This window comes from Amphiura filiformis, chromosome 4 (genome assembly GCF_039555335.1).
Source record: "Amphiura filiformis chromosome 4, Afil_fr2py, whole genome shotgun sequence".
Taxonomy (NCBI): domain Eukaryota; kingdom Metazoa; phylum Echinodermata; class Ophiuroidea; order Amphilepidida; family Amphiuridae; genus Amphiura; species Amphiura filiformis.
This window is the reverse complement of record NC_092631.1, coordinates 79,173,769-79,196,054: the sequence shown is the minus strand read 5'-3', so window position 1 is coordinate 79,196,054 and position 22,286 is coordinate 79,173,769. Positions and strand designations below refer to the sequence as shown.

At 37.9% G+C, this 22,286-nt stretch overlaps 1 protein-coding gene across 1 annotated transcript in view; it reads right to left on the bottom strand.

Moving 5' to 3' along the window:
- The window catches only part of LOC140151473 (integrin alpha-8-like), a 52,552-nt gene that overhangs the window by 29,236 nt on the left and 1,030 nt on the right, over nucleotides 1-22,286 (bottom strand). The window contains exons 2-8 of the mRNA XM_072173825.1: nucleotides 21,035-21,165; nucleotides 20,175-20,269; nucleotides 17,795-17,921; nucleotides 17,164-17,228; nucleotides 15,939-15,981; nucleotides 14,578-14,753; nucleotides 13,785-13,891 (exon numbers count right to left, since the gene is read on the bottom strand). Of these exons, the coding sequence (XP_072029926.1) occupies nucleotides 13,785-13,891; nucleotides 14,578-14,753; nucleotides 15,939-15,981; nucleotides 17,164-17,228; nucleotides 17,795-17,921; nucleotides 20,175-20,269; nucleotides 21,035-21,165 (744 nt within the window). The remainder of the gene's footprint in view (nucleotides 1-13,784; nucleotides 13,892-14,577; nucleotides 14,754-15,938; nucleotides 15,982-17,163; nucleotides 17,229-17,794; nucleotides 17,922-20,174; nucleotides 20,270-21,034; nucleotides 21,166-22,286) is intronic.

Below are 22,286 nucleotides of genomic sequence, written 5' to 3'. Positions count from 1 at the left end.
GCTGCGGATGGAGGAGGAGCCAATTACGCTCGAGATACCGAAAAGTTCTACAACCCAAAGATCAAGAAAGTTTCAACAACGCTCGACGGTATTCCAAATCAGCTGTACTCCTCTGGGATGCTGTCTCACCATCACTTCAAAGAAATTCAAAAGCACTTTGCGGATGGAAAATTCAGAACAGTTCCACACGTAATCAAGGAAGCAGAATTGGCTGATGTGATCTTGCCAGATTATCTCACGACCAAGTATGGACTTTGGTTGGACATGAGAACCACGGATGATGACACGTTGCACGGATCTGGTAGGAGAATTGAAGGAACTAGTCAGAGTATTCAGATAGAAAAAAAAAAAGAAGCCGAGACGGCAGGCGCTTTGCACGGTTACGTGTACTACATACAGGATGCACAGGTGAATATCGAAGCCGGAAGATTGCAGAGTGTGAAATACTAGAATAAAAGATGTTTCCAAAACACGCGCACTCGGCTATAATCTGCGGAGCCACCGGCTGTGGCAAGACTGAATTTGTTTTGGATTTACTCGAGAGGGAATACAAGAATTTCTTTGAATACATCATAATCGTTTGCCCTACCTGGACGCGCAACAAAGCGTGCTTAAACAGATTCTGGTTTTTAAGGACGTTGATGTCATTCCAATGGATCCTAACTGGTGTCCAAAGTCCGACGATTGGCTGAACGATTGTTTGAAATTTGGCTACGAAACTTATGGAATACAAGACGGACACACTTTTCATTATCGACGACTGCAGCTCTGACAGATCATTAACTAAAAAGAAACAGATGCTTTCTCAGCTAGCATTCTCGGGAAGACACGATAATTGCTCCGTTTGGGTGCTTACACAAAAATATAACTCCATCGTTACCGATCTCAGAGAGCAGACAAAATGGACAGCCCTGTTTTACACAAAAGATCAAGATAGTTTCGACGAGACTCTAAGGGAGAACGATATAATCCCAACTCTAGAAGAGAAGAAAGAGATCAGAAAAAGCTAGCTAAACAAAAACATTCCAAACTAATTCTAATTACCGAGCAACCGACTGAGTACTGGTGGCAAAAATAATCTTAAGATAAAAAAGCAAGATGACTGAAATTGAAGATATAGTTAACGAGGCGATGACCGTGGGCGTTCTGCCCACCCTGAGCGTAAACGTCTACCATAGGCAAAATGTCTACCTTAGGTGGAATGTCTACCTTAGACGGTACGGCTACACGGGAGGAACCTGTGAGGGAGTCTGGCTAAACGGAACAGCTGCAATGGAACGGTTGATCAGCGTAGCAGAGGCAGGAAAAAGCAAAGAGTATTTGGGAAAGACCATAACCTCCGCTGAGATCGATGAGGCTTGATCAAAAGAGCCTGATGAGACTCTCACGCCAGATACTGAGGCTCACATGGGTGGGATAGTGACCAGGTCAATGAAAAAAGCACCGTTACCACTTACGTAAATTTGGTCTCTGAACGAAGGACCCTTTATTGATTTAGCTTTAAACAAATGGACCTGTGGGCTGTATCATAGTTTTGGACATATGCTAGCACCGTTGGAGGCTATTCTGTTAACTAGCAACGGTGTTAAAAAGTTGACTTTCCACCAGAAGCGAAGTGCACAGTAGACGACTCCCCAAGTATTGATGTGATTGATTAACCCTTTGAATACTAACGGCGACTCGAGTCGCCGTTAGTTAAAAGTTTGCAAAACAGTTTTAAGATATAACTTTTTTATATTCTAAAATGCCATTTATTTCTTCGGTTAGCGATTTGATCGATTTTTCTCCAGAAGAAAACCCTAGTTGGAGAAAGAGTGAATTTCCAAGTATCAAAGATGCCATTCGAGAGATTCTTAAGTGCAAAAAGATGAGTAATTGCGAGGTTCCAAAAGACTTTTTCTTGACAGAATTTGTTTATCATTGTCTAGACGAAGAATATCATGGATTTCAAAACCTATCGCATAACGCGAGAGTTTCTATCGAACCCTGACTCGATGACACCTCCTTACAAGCAAAAGAAACGCTCAACCTACACGAAGCCTGCCAAAATTTAATGAGTTTGAAAAATGATAGCAATTTTGGGTTTCTAGAAGAAAACTTGATTAGACAGACCAACAAAATTGTGAGGAAAAATCTTCCGTTAGAATTTGGCTAAACAAAGCCCGGAGAGTATAGTCAGGCTCGGAGGTTTACAACGTTATGGGTCAGAGACACAGTATTGCATGCCTGAAGATATGGAAATGGCGGTAATCAACATTGTTGATAGATTCAATAGTTTGTTTATTCAAAGCAGGAAGATCCTGACGAGGAAAAAAGATTGTTGAATACCTTCAAAGCTTGCGCATATTTTGTAGCCGAAATGCTCGAACTGCATCCTTTTTCGGATGGAAACGGAAGAACCGTAAGGCTGATGGCAAGCTACATACTTTCTTCATTTTCACCATTTCCGACTCCGCTTTACAACATTTTTAGCGAATCCAGCAAGGATGATTTTACAAGGGCCGTGATTTTAGGAAGAAGTGAATCACCAGCTCTGTTGACTACCATGATGATTGAATGCAATCTTTTCTTCTGGAGACAACTCGTAAAGCAACAAAAACCCGCCTAGTATGGAAAGGGTTAAGATCCTGAAACTAAAAAATTCAAGAGGAAGTATTTATTCCTCTTGAATTTTTTTTGGTTGGATTCCCATGGTATCTGAATAAATTGCTCAGGTGTTGCTCAGGTACTTGAGTAATTTGCTCAGGTGTTGCTCAGATGTTACTCAGGTGTTACTCAGGTACTTGAATAATGTTACTCAGGTGTTACTCAGGTACTTGAGTAATGTTACTCAGGTACTTGAGTAATGTTACTCAGGTGTTACTCAGGTACTTGAGTAATGTTACTCAGGTGTTACTCAGGTACTTGAGTAATGTTACTCAGTTTTTTTCTAATAATAAAAGATGAGTGATCAAGAAACCAAATCAGTAGACATTCCGCCTAAGGTAGACGTTCCAGCAGCGGACACGACGCCTCCGACAAAGGTGACGGCAAAAGTGAATCAAGCAAAAGTCAAAAACCCGAACCGGGTTGCCGCTGGAAAAGCATTAGCCGCAAGAAACAAAGAAAGGGCAGCAAAAATGAAAGCCCCTGAAGCAATGCAAGCAACACCATCCAAAGATACATCTGAGACCATGTCTTCAGACGTGTCAAACTGGTTGTCAGGTCCAGTTCTTGTCGGAGGAGCGGTCGTCGTCGTTGGAGGGATAGTGGCATATGGGTATTCTACCTTAAACGGTACGACTGAAAGCCCACCCACCGTGACCACAGTGGTCGATCATCAACCAAAAGTCGATCCTTTCGATGATTTTTAGTTACAATAAAGAAGATGGCAGAAACCAATCCAAACGTAAAAATGATCGTAAACGGCGCGTCTCACGCAGCAACGATAAGCCTCGTGTATGGGCTAACTCGTTCGTTATGAAAAAGTTCCTGAAATGGAAGCCGCTAATCTCTCGCAGCTTGATGCGGAGGATATCGGAAAGTTGACTTTGAGTGTCTTTTTCGCCACGATGCTCAGAGATTGGCTCGTGAATCAAGGAATTCTTCCGGATCAAATTATGGCTTAGACATTCTGTCTATGGTATGTATATTAAAACCCTCTTAGCACTATCTGTGCTAAGAGGGTTTTTTTGTAAAAATAAAGAGAAAAATGGCGTCACTCGCATTCATGGTTGGTGGAGCCGTGGTTAACGCTTTGGCATTTTCAGGGAGCAATTATTTGTTCAACTCTCTCAGTAGTTCGGAAGAACGCATAAAAGACACGATCTCGCTCTCGAAAAACTTCAGCACGACCGAGATTCTTGGAATCTAGCGCGTCTTTCAAGAATAGATTACATTAACGATCAATTAAAAAACAGGGTCACGCTGGAGAGAACCTTTTCGGACGTCGATGACGCGATGAGACAGTATTATAATTTAACGGGAATTTTGATGGATTCTTTTCCACCCGACCCACAACTTTATGATGGAGAGTATCTCGACGAAGATCAAACAAAATCGATCCAAAATGGGGAGTTAGCTTTGATCGGACTGGGATTGCTTTCGGAACCGGTGTGGTCGCTATCAAATACTTTGGATAAAAGTATTTGGGTGGGAGCTGAACCTCTAATCTCAGGAAAATCATCGAGAGTTACGGAATAATTTCTTCGCTTGAGTAGGTAGAAGAGAACGTAGTGAATATTGAAATTATTTCTTTCGGGTTTATTTTCCAGATAAATTTTCAGTATATTATCAAGATCGCATAACAAATTAGCTCGATCGTGCCAAAAATCGACGGGAGAATTGCCCGTAATTTCGTAGTAAATCTTGTGAACGGCTTTTGGGTCTGATCTCAAGACTTTTAACAAGTCTTTTTACTCGGAGGGGACTCGAACAATAATTTTTTTTCGCTCAAATTCGTAACATTTCCTCGATAGATTTCGATGTATTCTTCAAACTGGTAGGTCTTGGTTTCGCAGTACTTTATCGATTGTCGAATTTGGTCGATGTTAACTCGGGTGAGTTCTTGTTAGGAGACGCGTCATTTTCCAAACCACAATCATAACACACATCGTCTACTATGTATTCTGAGTTGCAATTTTTACATTTTGGCAGGCTTTGCACTCGCGTGGGTTCTTTAAACAACTGATTAAATTCAGTACCGTATAGACAAATCGGTTTTTTGTTCTGTTTTCGGAAGCGAGTTTTCTTTTTACACAATTTGCAAAAACAACGCTTATATTTACTCGTACACTTCATTTTTGTATCAATAAAAAAATCCCCTTTAGACATTCAGTCTAAAGAGGATTTTTTTTGTTGGTTACGGTAGACTGTACGACTAGTCTGAGTCTTCGTCATGAATGGCAGGCTTTACAACATGTTCAAAACTGTGGTACATGTTCTCCGACGTTTTACTCATTTTTAAACCCGTAGGTTTAACATAAAGAGTGGAGAATTTATCTAGAACCAAGTTTTCTAGCGTTTTGGTTAGAAGTGAAGGACTCCAAACCCGGTTGTTATCACTAAGGGTGATGACACCGGATTTTCCGATTCTAGTCTCTATAAACTCAAACTTGGTAACTTCATAAATTCCACCTTCTTCTAGTTCAACCCATTTCAAAATATCTGGCAATTTTTGCTCTTCATACAATTTTTCAAATTCTTGCTTCGTTATGCTTGATTGTTTTGCCATTTTGTTCGCTTTTTTATTAATTAGGATTTTCTTAAACTGTTTTTATTTTCAAATCGGGCTAAAAATAAAAGATGGCTGAAACTAAAATGTCTAAGGTTTACTACAGTCCGAGAGGGTATTGGAAGGGTGTTTCTGCGATAGACAAGCTGGCTTAAAGAGGCTGGAGTGACGAAAGAAAAGCTAGAAATTTTTTGAAAAAGCAGACTCAGTGGCAAATTTACCTACCACCTCCAAAGTACATTCCCAGAGCAAAATTTAACGTAAGTGTACCTAATGAAGTTCATCAAGCCGATTTGTTGTTTCTCCCTCACGACAGACTGAGTAAAGGAAAAAGCTTTACAAGCACGCGTTGACTGTGGTGGATGTCGCGAGCAGATACAAGGAAGCTGAGCCTCTGAGCTCAAGGAATCTGGGGAGGTGGCTAAGGCATTTGAAAAAATTTACTCTCGAGTTTTAAAGTGGCCGAAGCTTCTGCAGGTCGATCCTGGAAGAGAATTCATGGGCAAAGTGAACGAAGTGATAAAAAAGCACAAGGTTAATATCAGAAGAGGGTTGCCTGGTCAACATAGCGCTCAGGCAATTGTTGAAAGATTCAACAGAACTTTGGCTGAAAGATTGTTTGGCCATCAGTACTTGCAGGAAATACTGATGGAGGCTCGTGGTCAGAAAAATGTGAGGTCTACCGAGTGGGTGGGTAGGCTTCCGGATGTGATCAGAGCTTTGAACAGCGAAGAGACTCGGCTGATAGGAATGAAACCGGTTGATGCTATCAAGAAGAAAAAGATTGAAACGATGCCTTCAGCTCCACAGAAGTTAAAAATGAGATTGAAATTCCAGGTAACGTGAGATTAAGGTATTTGTACGCCCCGGAGAGTTGGAGGGAGGTGAGAGAAGACGCGCAACCGATCCCATTTGGTCTCTGGAAACTTACACAGTTGATAGTATCGTGAGGACATCGGGTGATCCAATTTTGTACTATTTGTCGAAGGAGCACCAAAAGAGCGTTTGTTAGACAGGAGCTTATGATAGTACCCGAGGGTACACAGTTGCCACCGACAGAGTTTTGAAGTAAAATTTCTTATTCAAGTTTTTTAACACAGTAACCGTATGCATGTGTGTGAATTTTGTCCTTAAGTCTCTTTCGTTTGTCATCGTATGCGGATCTAGGGCAACTTTGTTGACGGTTTCAGTGTACACCTCATGCTTGTAACTCCTAATCACATTCATCGTTCTCATCAGAGGTTTCTCATCGAAGAGACAACGCTTGTAGTCGTCGAAGGTAATTTTTCTTTCAACGACTGCTTTTTTGACACCCTTACATCTCTTTTCCTCTTTTCCCTCATGCATTCTGTAAGAGTACAACTTTGCTCTGAGACCAACAAATTCGGCGATTTGCTTTCCTCCGGCTTCGTCTTTGAACATGCCGGGAACTTTTTTGTTCTTTCCGGTCGGAATTTTCGACGGATGATCGACTGGGTAGTTGGATGTGTCAAAAGCTTTTTCACATCACCCGAAATGTCAGTGTAAAAATCCTCAGTCTGAATTTCATAGGTCAGCGAGTCGGTATCAGTCATACAGAGCTTTGCCCTTAATCCACCATAATTCCTCTTGATGTAATTGTAGTGGAAGTCGTACATCATTGTCTTTGAGATATCCAGGATACTCATTCCAAGATAGATCGGCTTGTTGAAGTACAGTTTGATTTTCTTCATGTGAACAGCCACAAGATTTTCATCAAAGATGGTGTATCGGTCGTAGTTGGGTTTCGAGGTTAATTTACGAGCTAAGAATTCGCTGGTCACAAGATTGACATTGACGCGATTTCTGATGTTTTCCATAGTTTTGCCAAAGACGCTGTTTTTTTTTTTTGTTCATCAATTTGAAAAAATCCTTCTCAAAATCCGATTTGGCTTTTGTTCGAAGTCTGGTATTCTTGTCGATGTATGATTTCATGAAGGCTTCCTCTCGGTATTTTATCTCTCTGTGAACCTTGGTCAGTTTAAGACCAAGGTTCAAGCACAGCTTCAAAGCCACGTGGTGGACGACGTATTTTTTCTTGTCGTTCAAATTTGGAATTAGTTTTTCCACTTTGTTCACGAGAAGTCTTTCCGGAGCTAGGGGATAGTCGTTGTGGTGATCGTGTAGCTCTTTAGGGTATTCCAGATCTACTTAAGAGTGCATGGGATTTCATCCCAGGAGTCTAGCTCTTTCGGAGTCATCCACTTGAAATCACCAACCGGGAGCGGCTGACTCATCGCCCAGCCGTAGAGGTTGTTCGCGTCGAGGTATATAATATACTTGGAGGGTTTGCTCGGATCGTAATCGCCACCCATATACTTGTTGTTGGCTTTGGCATATCTGGTTGAAATCATCGACACACCACCCCTGGACTCTTTTTCAAAAAACATAGTCATGTTGTAATCCGTGAGGAGTTCCAATTTTACATCCGCCGTTTTTAGCATGCCGTCGTTGGACAATCCGGGGTCTGTGTAATACCAACAAGGATCCAGTTCGTAATTTTCCAGGCAGAGTTTTCTGAAATTTTCGAACACGTCGGCTAAAAGGAGAACGTCCGACTTGAGATACAGATCGTGGTACTCCTCATGGTTTTCATCTCAAGGTATTCCAAACATTCTGCGCGTGCTGATAATCCTCGCCGGAAATTTCCGATTCGTTGAGTTTGGAGTAAAACGCTTCTTTGGAAGGGAGACTAGTTTGCCGTAGTTTCTCGAGAGAGTTGACGTGATCGTAAGGGTATACTCCTTTTCTCAGGAGAAGGTCTAACCTTTCATCTTCAAAAAATTTTGAAATTTCAAAAAATTTTGAAAGATTCGCTACGAGTTTATCCAAGCCAGCAGACAGAAACTTAAAGCTATCAAGAAATCTGATTTCATATTTGATATCGACCGGTTTAATGCAGTTTTTGTGAGCTGCTCCTAAGAATTTTTCTTAGGAAATGACACATCGGCTACAGTTGGATTTTTTCTTGTCTTTAGGGGTTAGAGGATCTTCACAAATATAGCAGTGTGTGAACTCGTCTTCCTGATCGATGCGATCCATTTTTGGAACGAAAGAATTCACCACTATTTTTTTGCTGAAGGAGATGTACTTTTCCTCGTTGTTTGGAATACAGTCAATTTTACCCTCTGTCTTACCAAGATTTTTGATGAAGAGGTGAGAATCATAACCCGAAAGGTTGTGAAAGAATACCGGAAAGAACTTTGGTTTTCTGTAAGTGAAATTACACTCTTTGTGAGCAGCTCCTCTGAATTTCCCAGTAAAGTGACAGTGATCTCTAACGGTACAGTTTTTCTTGTTACTTGGAGTTAGAGGTTCCTTACAAATGTGACAATGTGTGGACTTCTCAGTAAATCTCTTGCTCTTTGGGACTAATGATCATATTTCTCGCATGTATGTATGGATTGTTTTCCAGTTTCCAAAACCTGTTGTAAATTTTTTTAACGTTCTCCTCAAGTTTGTTCACGAAGATTTGAGATATGTCCTCATCCTCAAATTGTTTGGTGTACACAACCGGATCTTGGGAGTACACGGAATCATTGAAACACTTGATGTAGTAGCAAAAGCCCGAAGGTTCGTGCTTTTGGTATTTTGTCGTTTTTTGAAGGACTTCTGGTTGACAGGTTTGAATCGGTTTTGTAAAAGATTCAAAATCGGCGTAGACGACAAAGGGGACGTTCTGAGATTTGAAATGATGTTTGAAATACTGAATCGTAAAATCGTTGTTTTCCGTTACTTTAGGCATTTCAATTAACACGGTCTCGTTATTTAGACAAAGTTCTTCATGCTCTTTCAGACAATCTTCGGAAGTGTAAGATGTGTAGCAGTTTCCGCAGTAATATCGTTTCGCATGTTTTTGATAATCTTGTCCATGCAGAAGTCTGCTCATGCTCTTAATCACGCAATAGTGCACGGTTTCAACACCATCAGATTTTTTTCCCGAAAACAAAAGAAGATCGATGTGATGCTCTCGACCGATGTGAGGACTCTTTCTTAGAGGAGAGATAAGATATTCATACTTTGTGTCTCTGCACGAACCCTTTGAAATAAATCCTGCCACATTTACGGAAATTGTTGGATTGTTCCTTTCAAACTTGCCAATTTTTGAAAGAGGAGTTGGAAATTCGATGTCATCCCAGTTGAGAAGATCCGCTTTTGCTTTAAGCTTTTTGTCGATCCGATTTGGATTTTTGTCAACTGGATTGAGGGCTCGAGTAATAGCCCACTTGAAACACTGATCATCGCTATTTTTAAGATTGATGATCGCTGCTTTTTTCGCTAAAAATTCTGAAAGTGGAATATATGAAGCTCCTTGCATCGGTTGGTACTTGACCATGTGAATCTCTAGGGATACGATCTCCTTGAATATCCAACCACTCCCACTGTTTTGGAATGTGGCGATATTCTCTAGAATTTGACTCGTCGTGGTTTCGTAAAAATCATCGAGATCCGTACCTGCTAGAATCTCCTTCGTGGTAGAACGAAATGCGCTACTTATAGCATCAGTTTCACCAGTTTGCAGGTTTGTTTTTTCAAACAGACACTTGAGAACCAAATGAACTTTTTTTCTGTCTGTTGTTTGAAAAAGGCTGATGATGCTTTGCTTGACAGTTGCAAAGAAGGTGTTGGGGTCGTAACCATCGTGTCCACCAATCGTGTACTGTTCGACGAAGTTGCTGAGAGCCGAATCGATCTTTTTGGTCTTGAATGGATGACGAGGTTCTTTGGAAGGTTCCTGGATGTCAAGAATGTTAGAGGAAAGGATGAAATTTTCCTTGAGTTTCTCATTGAGAGCATCTTTGCTCAGTTTTGAGTATCCTCAAGGCCTGCATTTTTTGCGTAGCGTGTTTAATTCCTTTCTGGTGTACTCTCCTCTTTGTCGTCTTTCTTCATTTTTTGCTTCCTTAATCGCCTTGTAATCCGGGGGAGGCTTGCTGATTAATTTTCTCAACTCTTCCTTTTTCAGTTTAGAGTATCCTCGATATCCGCTTTTTTAAGCGTATTCGCGAAATTCTTTCGCAGTTGAAATTTTCTTAATAATCATTCTAGCTTTATTCTTTATTATATTATTTTTAATCAAATTTATTTTTTAAACCAGAATATTTATTTTTCTAAATTAATTTTTTTTTCTGCTTTCTTTTTAGCATAATATTTTTTAGAAGCCATTTTATATGATTCTTTGTATCTCAAATATAGCTCTTTCGAATATTTAATCGGATTATGCAGTCCAAGTTCAGTACACAAATTTCCATCATATCGATTAATCATCGTATGATAACCAAAAAATCTATCTGGATTTTTCTTGTAACTAAGTTGAATCCACTGATCCTTGTAAAATACAAACAAATGCTTGTTTTCAACTTTTGACTCGAGAGTAATATCTTTTTCGATATTGTGATATTTTTTAAACGCTTCCATTTTTTATTATAAAATTTTTTTATTATATCAAAATTTCTTAAATTATTTTTTTAAATTAGGTAAAAATCTAAAAATAGTGTGTGCCCTCTCCCAGCTGGTATTAACTAGTAAAAAATAACAGCGCCATCACTGTTTAGCATTTCCGCATTCGATCCACACACACATTCCAAACAGTATCGAAAAAAATTGAAAATTTTTTCAAAAAAATTGTGTCGGATCGGAATGTGTGTGTCGGATCGGAATGTGTGATGCCTTTAGGTATGTCGTCCAATTTGTATCAAAAAATTTGCACATTTAAGCAGATTACAGGGAGTTGAAGCAAAGAGCTAGAGTTTAATTGCTTCCCAGCCCTGGAGCAATAAAAAAATCTCATGGTAGATAAACCATGAGATTTTTTTTCAAAATTGTTGAAGATTTGAGTTACATTTAACCATTGTAACATCTTCAGAGAAACCGACACCCATGAAGTGGCTTGTTGGCGCACCATCTTCCAATTCTGTAGTCGCCATGAAACTCGAGGGCCAATTCCTTAGAGCTACAGAACGGGCATATGTCAGTTCCTTAGGGTTTGTTTTTGTTAGTTCTACATCTACATCTAACTACCTCCCTCCCCTCCCCCCATGAGATCTGCTGGCTTAGCGATTTAGATTTTGGACTATGTCGCGTGTGACGTCAGTTCAACGTGTGTCCAAACCCCCCCCCCCTCCCCTGTTTGTGTTTTTGAAGAGTCGGAAATCCTGGGAAACAACCCCGTTCACTCTCTTTTGAGGTCCATTTGACAATTATTTCTTGTACATTTCCTTCATGAATGTATTTTGTGACTTTCGCCTTTCATTCACCTCTTCATATGTGCTGTAAAGGTAGGTCAGAAATCCTAAGAAACAATTCCGTTCACTCTCTTTTGAGGTCCATTTGACAATTATTTCTTGTACATTTCCTTCATGAATGTATTTGTGACTTTCGCCCTTTCATTCACCCTTCCTTTTTTTTTTGTAATTTTTTCCCCGAGGGGACTCGAACTCACGCTGCTCTGACGCCACGCGCTCCACAGAACCAAGAATCAAAACCACAAAGGTAGCAGATCTCATAAATATTAATTAAGAAATTGGTGTATTTAAACCTTAGAATAAAAAAAAAAAAAAAAACTGGCTAAATCAGCCTCAAATATTACCCAAAAAATCTGTTATTTAAAACAAACAAATCTACAATGTTTATCTTCAAAAATCTCTCTCTAACGGCAGATTAAAAAAACAAATAGTGCGCCATCACAACAACATACTAGAAACACCGCAGTCTATTTTTAGAATTGCTGACGTGTAATCTACATGTAGTGGTGACAACTAAATCGCGTTTTTAAGACAAAATCACATAAAAGTGATCGTGAATTCAAAAGTTTTAGGGACAGTGGAAATCAAAAGCAACTTTGTGAGTAACTCCGAGCAATATGACTGCTAACAGCAATAAACAAACGATTTTGGTATGTGAAAAGCAATGGCCACGCCATGTAGTATAACACACACACACACTGTATGTGTGAGCAGTTATATGAGTTAGTATGGTAAAAGGTCAACAGCAGTACACAACAAACAACTCGAAGTGGATATATTTCGACATTTTGCAGCCAGTACAAGTACGTTGTTTATAATTTAAACACAGTTCTATTGATCTTCCATTTGTGTTTCATTAGCACTGCTTTTATTTTTTAGACACTTATATTTATCTACAAGATTTCTCAACCGACTATTGTAAAGGTAAGATATTGATTACAAAAAATTTAATTTTTGAGTTTCATAACCAATGCATCGGCTACAACTAGAATCAGCTTTACATGTCTACACCAGAAGTGGCAGCCACTACATTGGTTGCGTAACACGATTCTGTTGCAAGGGTCTATGGAAACGATATCACCATTTTTTTCTTTTGTTTGACACAAAAAATTTTTTTGTTCTCCTGGTAATATTTTCGAAAATATTCCTTTGAACAGTTTTGCTTTGTAACCAGATGTAAATTGTTTTTTTGTGTAATCCTGTGTTGTTATTTTTTTCTGTGTAATCCTGTGTAAATTGTTTTTCTGTGTAATCCTGTGTTGTTATTTTTGTGGAATTTTCCCCTGGATTTTGCCCTGAAAAAATTGGTACTAAGGTTAGGGGAGTTCTGTGATTTTACTGTGATTTGAAGAGTGGAGGTTTACAGCAGTTACACAGCATTTCTGTGATTTTCTGTGTATTTGATGGTTGGGGGCCGATTTACACGGAAAATAACAGAAATGCTGTGTAATCCTGTGTAAATTGTTTTTCTGTGCAATCCTGTGTTGTTGTTTTTTTGTGTAATCCTGTGTAAATTATTGTTCTGTATAATCCTGTGTAATTTTTTTGTTACACTTTCCCCTGCATTTTGCCCTGAAAACATTGGTACTCGACGGTTAGGGGAGTTCTGTGATTTTACTGTGATTTGAAGAGTGGAGTTTATTACAGCAGTTACACAGCATTTCTGTGATTTTCTGTGTATTTGATGGTTGGGGGCCGATTTACACGGAAAATAACAGAAATGCTGTGTAACTGCTGTGTATTTGATGGTTGGGGGCGATTTACACGGAAAATGACAGAAATGCTGTGTAACTGCTGTGTATTTGATGGTTGGGGGGCGATTTACACGGAAAATAACAGAAATGCTGTGTAACTGCTGTGTATTTGATGGTTGGGGGCGATTTACACGGAAAATGACAGAAATGCTGTGTAACTGCTGTGTATTTGATGGTTGGGGGCGATTTACACAGAAAATGACAGAAATGCTGTGTAACTGCTGTGTATTTGATGGTTGGGGGCGATTTACACGGAAAATGACAGAAATGCTGTGTAACTGCTGTGTATTTGATGGTTGGGGGCGATTTACACGGAAAATGACAGAATTGTGCCCGTAGGCCCCTTCCCCTTCTACTCTACCAACCTGCTATATTATATTGTGTTACTCACTTGTCTCCATTGATATCAATTGCTGTCAGGGAGTGACCAAAATAACTGCCAACCTGTTATATATATATATATTGTGTTACTCACTTGTCTCCATTGATATCAATTGATGTTAGGGAGCGACCAAAATAACTGTCAACCTGTTATATATATATTGTGTTACTCACTTGTCTCCATTGATATCAATTGCTGTCAGGGAGTGACCAAAATAACTGCCAACTTGTTCACCTTGCAGTGTCCTCAAAATTGATAAATCGGTTGTGTATAGTTTGACCTACAAATAAGAATACACAGAAAAATTGGTTGAACACTGAATAAAAACATTGTTGAGCTGCCCTTCATACAATCCAACTGTTGATAATGTTGTATGTCAGCAAATGCACTATAGGTCCCGGTCTTAGTTTGATCATCACAGGCCTAAAAGTTTGTATATTCCGTGGAGGAATTAATCCATTTGGATTCTCACAGGAGAATTTTGTGAGAATCACTGATTCTCATGAATTTAGGATTGGCTTGAAAGACCGGGGTCGTAATTCTATAGAATATTCATATCATGCTGATCACTCGCACCTGTAAGATTAGTGTCTTTGAAAAGAGTGGTATGGTATTCAATTACGATTGCAGACATTTATTTATTTATTTATTTATTTATTTATTTGACTTCATCACTGGTACATATATAATTATTGCAATATAAAAGCTTTTTTTTTAAACATGTTAAAAGACCAGCGAATAGGCTGGGGTAAACAGGTGTAAATTCACCTCTAGAACCATCCCACCTGGGAAAGACCTAAATAATATGAAAAAAAGAATGGAATGCCTGGGGCAAGACCTTAACATACACATGTCATGAGTGCAACCTGCTTAAAGTGCAGGGTGATACATTCAAAGATGGTGTGTGCACCCGTTGCTATCTTTGCGTGAATCGATTGTGTCAACTGTCTAAGCCTGCATAATTACCTGTCCTTTATGGTCTGGTGCTCGTGGTAAACCTGCAGCAGCATCAGGCATATCATCTCCATTAAATTCACCAAATGTTACAGAATACCCTCTGTAGCTATCATCTAATGATGAGGTATCTGTGAACGGCGGAGGATCCGTTTTGGAGCTACTGAAGTAGTCTACATACAGTGAACCTGTTGAAATGAAAAGACAAAGTGTATGAAATGCATGAAATGAATGTCACTCCCTTCTGGTATCATAACTACTAACTAAACTGCTCAAATAAAGAAAGTCCGCAGTCATGTAACCCGTCCTACACCAAAACCTGATCGTGTTATGAACATTTAATTGACAAAGTCGTGTGCAGAATCTTGTTAGCTCCAACTTGATACCAAATTTGCCACCAAAACTCTAAATTCAGAGAGATTGAGACCAGTATATGAAATTTGGTGCATTTTCAAAAGTTGCAAATTAAAAATGGACCACGCTGAGCTGTAGAGGTGAATGGCACAGCGCGACCATTGACATAGCCCGAAACAACCGCTAGGTCATATCGATCGCATCGCGTCCTAGTATTCACCAGTAAAGCACTGTAGCAATCCATGCGTTTTAAATTAACAATTGAATAAAGCGCGCACTTGGGATAGTCGACATGGGTTCATCGTGGGCAAGCAAGCTTGACCACATTGCCACGCTTAAGCAATTTCGACCGCGTTATCGTTTTGATTTGCAACTTTTGAAAATGCACCAAATGCCATAAACTGGTATCAGTCTTTGTCACTTTTGAGTGTTTGGTATCAAATTTGGTATCAAATTAGAGCTAACAAGATTCTGCACACAACCGTATCAATCAAATTTTCATAACAAGATCAGGTTTTGGTGTAGGACGGGTTACATGACTGCGGACTTTCTTTATTTGAGCAGTTTATATTTGGTTATCATCAGTGGGTAGTAGTCCAAAAGTTCTTTTGCGAGTCTTGTTGTATACAGACTTGACATTCATTAAAGAATATTTCTTCACAAAGTGCCAAGAGGCCCAAGACTAATCTGAAAGGGGTCTGCATAAACCGCTTGGGTTAAATATTTATTGGGGTATGTCGGGAGATGGTGTCAAATAATTTTTAATAGAAAATGTACTTTGGCCATTGTTTGATCATCCCGCATGCCATGTACGTACTGCGTTATGTACGCATTCAACTAATACTTCCATTGCAATTGAATGATGGTTCCGGCGTTTTATTCAAAATCTCGGATTTTAACAAAACTACAGCACCTAAAGTCTTCATTTTTGCAAGGTATGTTAGTTTAATAAAATACATTATGATCGTATAAAAAGACAGATAACTTAATACTATTACTTGTATTTGTTATCAACTTACCCTGCCAGTATATGCTCCCAGGGCCTCCCATAACCAATGTATCCTGTAAATAGATGCATACTATTAAATTATGCCATACAAAATATAGGCACACAATATTATATCTGTGAGATGGAGAGTGCCCAAGTGTGGCTGTTAACCCAGCAAACACACAGCGTTTTACAGAAAAGGTTTAAATGTCGGGTTATATAAAGGATAAACGTTTTAATTACACTCATCAAACATTTTTGAAAACGTGATGCAAAACATTTTCAGAGAATGCTATTTAACTGTTGTCAAAATATTTTGCAGAAATGTTTGCCCAGAATATTTTACAACAATGTTTTAAAAACGTATTCATGATCTTTACATAACCTGACATGTTTTTGTGTTTGCTGGGAAGGAGGGAGGTTGTTTTTTAAGGAGGGAATGTTTCCTTTTTTGTATGTCCACTACAAAAACAAGTGTTATTTCCATTTTGAACACTAATAACATGATAATTATGATCCTGGGATATGATGGCAATTTCAACATTCGGATACAGTATTTCAAAGCAGTGGAATATTTCAAACAGAATGTGCCAAATTGACCATTATTCTGTGCTCAAACAACACTATAGCCACTAACCATGCTAACCTCAATTATAGAGGTGGCAAAACCATAGGCAGCCACAACAGCCAGACACCTCCTCCTCCTCATGCTGCTCACCAGCCTGGACACACATTGCTGTGAGATAGCATTCAATTTTCAACCAAGATTCGTCGCAGGTCATTCAATGTGGTTGCATTGGCTACTCTGGCACGCACATCACGACCAAGCTAGTCTCACAAGTATTCAATCGGGTTGAGGTCTGGGCTGATTGCAGGCCATTCCATTTGCTCTACTTCCATATTCTGTAGGTAGTTATTGACTACCCTGGCTCTGTGGGGGCAAGCATTGTTATCTTGGAGGATTGAATTAGGTCCCGGATTGTGAAGATATGGGATTGCAGCTTGCTGCACAGAATAATGGTCAATTTGGCACATTCTGTTTGAGACCTCATTACATTCACAAGATGTGCACCCAGGTGTGAAAAGGGGATTGTTTCAAATGTGGTGTCATTGTAAAGGGGAATAAAATAGCTATCCATTGATACGCAACACGATATGGACATGTCACAAATAATCTGAGATATAGATGCTTCAAAAACACTTTCCAAACTTTTGTTGAGGAGTTTATTATGACAGCTATATGTTTGATAGCTTACTTCATTTATGGCTGCACTCATTCCTGCTTGGCAGAATACAGGACCAAATTTCTTCCATTGCGAGGCTGAAAATATTTGATGAGAAAAATAAACATGATGATTAATTATAAAAATGCATTAGATACCTGGGTAGATACACAGCAAACAAAAAAATGTTATGAAAACATTTTTAAAACGTTTTATATGACAAAAACTACAACATTGTTAAATGTAGCCAACTTAAAATGTTATTTAGTGGTTAACATGGTTAATAACTGCGCATCAGTTTATTTGGAGGGCATTGTGAAAAATCTAAACATTTTGCCTTTGGAACTGAGGATTAAGGGGCATAGCCCCCAGGTATAGCCCTGAGGGATATTCTGATGTCCAATGTGGCCAAAGAGCTTCAACTTTGGAATTGAATTGGAGCTCATGAACTAGAGCATGATAGGCCTACATGGTAAACATATTGTCTGACCATGCTGCTTTTAAGCATTTAAAAATACGATTGTGAAGATTATCATTCATCCAGGTATCTAGTGCTAAATAATTATACTGAGCCTTTCTTTGCTTGTTCAAATCATATATAAAACTATAGCTATAATGCTACTGAAAGATCATTTAAAACAAGCAAAGAAATGCTTTTGCATACTTGTGTCCGTTTGACATGGTGTCATTTCTTCTATATTATTAAAATCATTTCTGGCAACAAAGCATCCTCCAACAGGGTATCTATACTGCCCTTCTGGGGTATACCACAGTCGTAATGGTGCACAAGCCTGCAAAAGAAAACAAAGCAAATAAATATCATTTTTGAACTTTGAACTATAATTATGAAGAGTTCGAGTGTAATATACTAATATTCCATTGCTTCTTTGAGTTATGTGTTAGAGCGTGACATGGTTTTAGTAGTCTCTTCTAGTGCATGAGATGCAGGTTCAATTCCCAACAGCGGTAACTTGCTGGGGTATTTAAAAAAGAAAAGTTTGAATTCAACTGGCAACATCTGTAGATTAAATTCAGATTTGCGCTCTGCCCATAGTTAATTTAGAATTGGATAAATGAACCACAAGAATACATACTTCACAAGTATATCACAGTCAGTTCCCAAAACAGTAGGGTGAAAACCCCTGAGTGTCCCAATCAGTCCCGATTACATCAAAAAGAGGGCCGGTGTGTCACTCTGTCGATTGCAACTGTGGTCGGTCATCATGATGTGTTATGAACATCTGGTACACCATGTACATACAGTGTTATGAACATCGCATATAAGTTTGTGACTAATATTTTGATCATATGAACTAACAGGACACATAATAGAAATATCCGATTTTGTCACAATTGGACGTAGCACATAAAGCCTTGCAGGATATGTTAGTTTATTAAATATTGAGCTCCATTACAATTGTGTAAAAATCAGAATTGTTAAAGAGTTGTAAGCACATTTGGATTTATTCATAAAGTGTTTAAGCTCAACATTTTATGGCATATCATAATCCATGATAATAAAAGTGTCCAACTTGCCAAAGTCTTGACCATTTAAAAGAACATTGTAATATGTATGGACAAGGTTATCTGCCAAATCCTAGTGTATGGTCAATTCCAGCCAAAGCGGGACAAAATTCTCTCTGGGGGCCATTTTATAAATGTTTTCCTTTTCAATTCTAGACTTATCAAATAAGATGATTAATTACCATAGCAGTAGGTGAAAACAATTTTTGAATGTATTGCCCTGGACTAGATGTACGCTGTAAGTCTGTATCGCACCATAAGAATAGGCATAAAGACCTGGATCGCAATTCTATGGAAATGTCACATTATGCAGTGTCTGTGTACGTTTTGCTTGCACCTGTATGATTAGTGTCTTTGAAAAGAGCGGTATTGTATTCAATCTATGATTGCACACATACAGAGACATGACAGGTGATGAGTGCAGTCTACTTATAGTGCAGGGCAATACATTCAAAAATTGATTTCACCTAATTGCTATGGCAATTAATCATTTTATAGACTTCAGACTTCATATTATAATGTACTTGTATAATACAGACTTGCTAGTGTTGACAATGTGTTACCAACTGACAGGAAAAGTGCACTGATGCATTGCATGATTTTGTTGCAATCAACTACTAACAACATAAATAATAAAACACTGTTGAAATGGTTGTTTAATATTGTCATAAAAAATTTACTCAACCTTTCATTGTTTGTATAACGTTGAGTAAAAAGAGAATTTGAAGGAAATAACTTTTCAGAGAGACTACCTTCGTATACCATGACTCAATGAAATAAAATGTATTCAAACTTGAGTGTTTTTAAACACTCAAGTTTGAATACTAATGTATATTTTATTTACTATACTTAAAAGTATAGTAACTATTGACAAGTTCAGTTGTGTGTCAGACACGTATCACACACACACACTTGCTTAACATTTAATAATAATAATAATAACAAGAATTTATATAGCGCATAAAGCATGGCATCAATGCGCTTTACACATTAAAATCTAAATGACATTAACAACATCTTATAACTTACAAATTACATATAAGCACATTCATACATTAAAAAGCATACAGCAAGCCTGCAAAAGCAAAATATCAAATGAACACAAGCTAAAAAGACCCTATTATACAACTATACATATCATACAAGGTAAAATTGACAAAATAGTATAAGCATTTGAGTGCTTTATTCATTAAGTATTTAAACAGTTGTGAAGAGTGCATAAAGTGAATTGAAATATCCATTTTTCTCAATTTGAGATAAAGGCCAGGACTGTAGCAAGATTAATAAATGTGGGACCGCCATCAAAATGTGGGGCAGCCAAAATACAAATATGCGCCAAAATTGGTATAAAAAAAAGCTGTAAAGAGAAACATAACAAATTTATCAAAAAGTGCCTCCCCAGCCACCCTGCTTGCTACGGCCCTGATATAGGCAAATATAAAGAACATATTCAACATGATAAGAAAATATATCTTGATGGCTATTATTGTCAAATTGATCATTTTTTCTGTTATACTTACTACTACTGGTCCATCTGGTCCAGAGCTTTCAACTGTGTATCCAAACCTTTGATTTGATTTGCTACCAGTCTGTATGTTACCTTGTATTGGATTGCCTGCATAAAATAGAGATGAAAATTGAAATGAAATGGTAAAGCCCTGGGGTAAAACTTATATTTGCATTAAAAGAGAAATAAGATAGAGCTGATTAATTATAAGGCCTACAAAAATTGTTTGATTGGCGTAACATAAAAAAAATAGGATCGGTCGGTCGCCAAATTTTTGTTATTATTTTTTTTTACACACATTTTATGCTGTAAATTGCTTTTTTTCTTTCTTTTTTTAATTTTAGGCTTTTTTAACAGAATTTTAATTTTTTTGCAAAAAAAATAAGAAAAAAAGTCAAGGGTTGGGCCTATTTTTAGGGTCGGTCAGGTTACGCCAATCAAACAATTTTTTTTTGGCCTAAGTGTAATCCATTAAATAGATCCTATCTGTAATTTGGTTATGATTGATAGTTTATTTTAGAATCGGGAAAGTGTAGAGTATGATTATATCTGTTCTTTAATAACAAAGCCAGCTTATATAGACCTAATATAGAGTAGTAATGAAAGATAATATTTATTTTTAAATCACAGCAATTATAGATGTCAGTAGCTATGGATACTTTGTGTTCTTTGTAAAACAAACACAACGTGTAGGGACATGATAAAGGATGGAAAATACATAGAAAATTGCAGAGAAAATTATAGTGTAACACAACATCACACTGTTCCTCCTTCATCTACACCTTGCAGGCTGACAGTCAGACACCCACCCCGACAGACAGAAAGACAGACACTGACAGACACCCCCACCCAGACAGACAGAGATTCACATACCTGTTGTATCAAATTCAATCTCTGTGCATTGTCCAGGATTATCTATAGGTGTAACAGGACACCTGAAGACTGCCCCTCCTTCATCTACACCTTGCTGGTTGGTCTGGGCCCGTGGGGCACCTACTAACAACCTGCACAAATACAAAGATAGATACCATAAATGTTGCGATAAAAAACAAAGGAGTTATTTGGCAGGCAAAATCAATGATCAACACCGCTTATTAGAAATTAATAGACATTGATTGGTGGAGCAAATTGTAGTAATAAGAAAGTGTTCAGATTTAATACCAAGAATAAAAATGTTACAACTTTTTAAAATCATTTTATACACAAGTGTTCCAACTACTTTTTCAAACTCCAAACAAATGATTCAATTATTACATTTGCAAAGTGTCAATTTTTCGCTCTTCACACAAATTTGTTGCACTTTAACACCAAATTTCCACATCATCAATATGGCAAAACAAATTGTGCCCTTCATGCACATAAACTTACTGTCACAAAATGGTGCTGGATTCACTATACTTCTAGAAAAAATTAAAATTTTAACTCAATCCTCACCCCTTGTGAAAAAAAATTATATCTTGTTGGGATTTTTAGATTTTAGATTTATTATTATCTTTACTCATACTGTGATGGCTGTGATGTTACATACTCATATGTGATGGCTCCACAAAACAATGTGTATGCCAGAATAAAGCCAAATATTATATTTCTAAATTATTCCATTCAACAATATAATGAATAGCTAAACAAAATACCCAAACAATAGGCAACTTATCCCCCGGAACTTATCAAATCACAGCACTCTTAAAATTTATAATTTTAAACAGATTTGGACATATTTGGGCTAAGCATTAGCATGATAATAAATTGCAGCATGAAAGTATGATAAAAGAACAGAAAATCTCTCATTGACCCTTTGCTGCTTTACACAAAACAGGGAATATTTCTGGAAAAGGTTTGCAGACTCGTATATAGTAAATTGTTTTCTTTTCATGCTTGATAAATTTTGATACAAAAATTTAAACTGGGTCATTTTCATACCTGAATAAATTCAATAAATAAATGAAATTTTGTTTAAAATTGTGTTGTATATATAATTCTTTTTTTATGGGAAGAGACAAATATAATATAATATTATACAAGTCGACTGCAAATATATTATAGAGGCCCTATATAATATCTGTGAGGTGCATACATTAGGTAATGTATGCAGTCGTTGACCAGAATGCTTCAAATGACAGTGGAC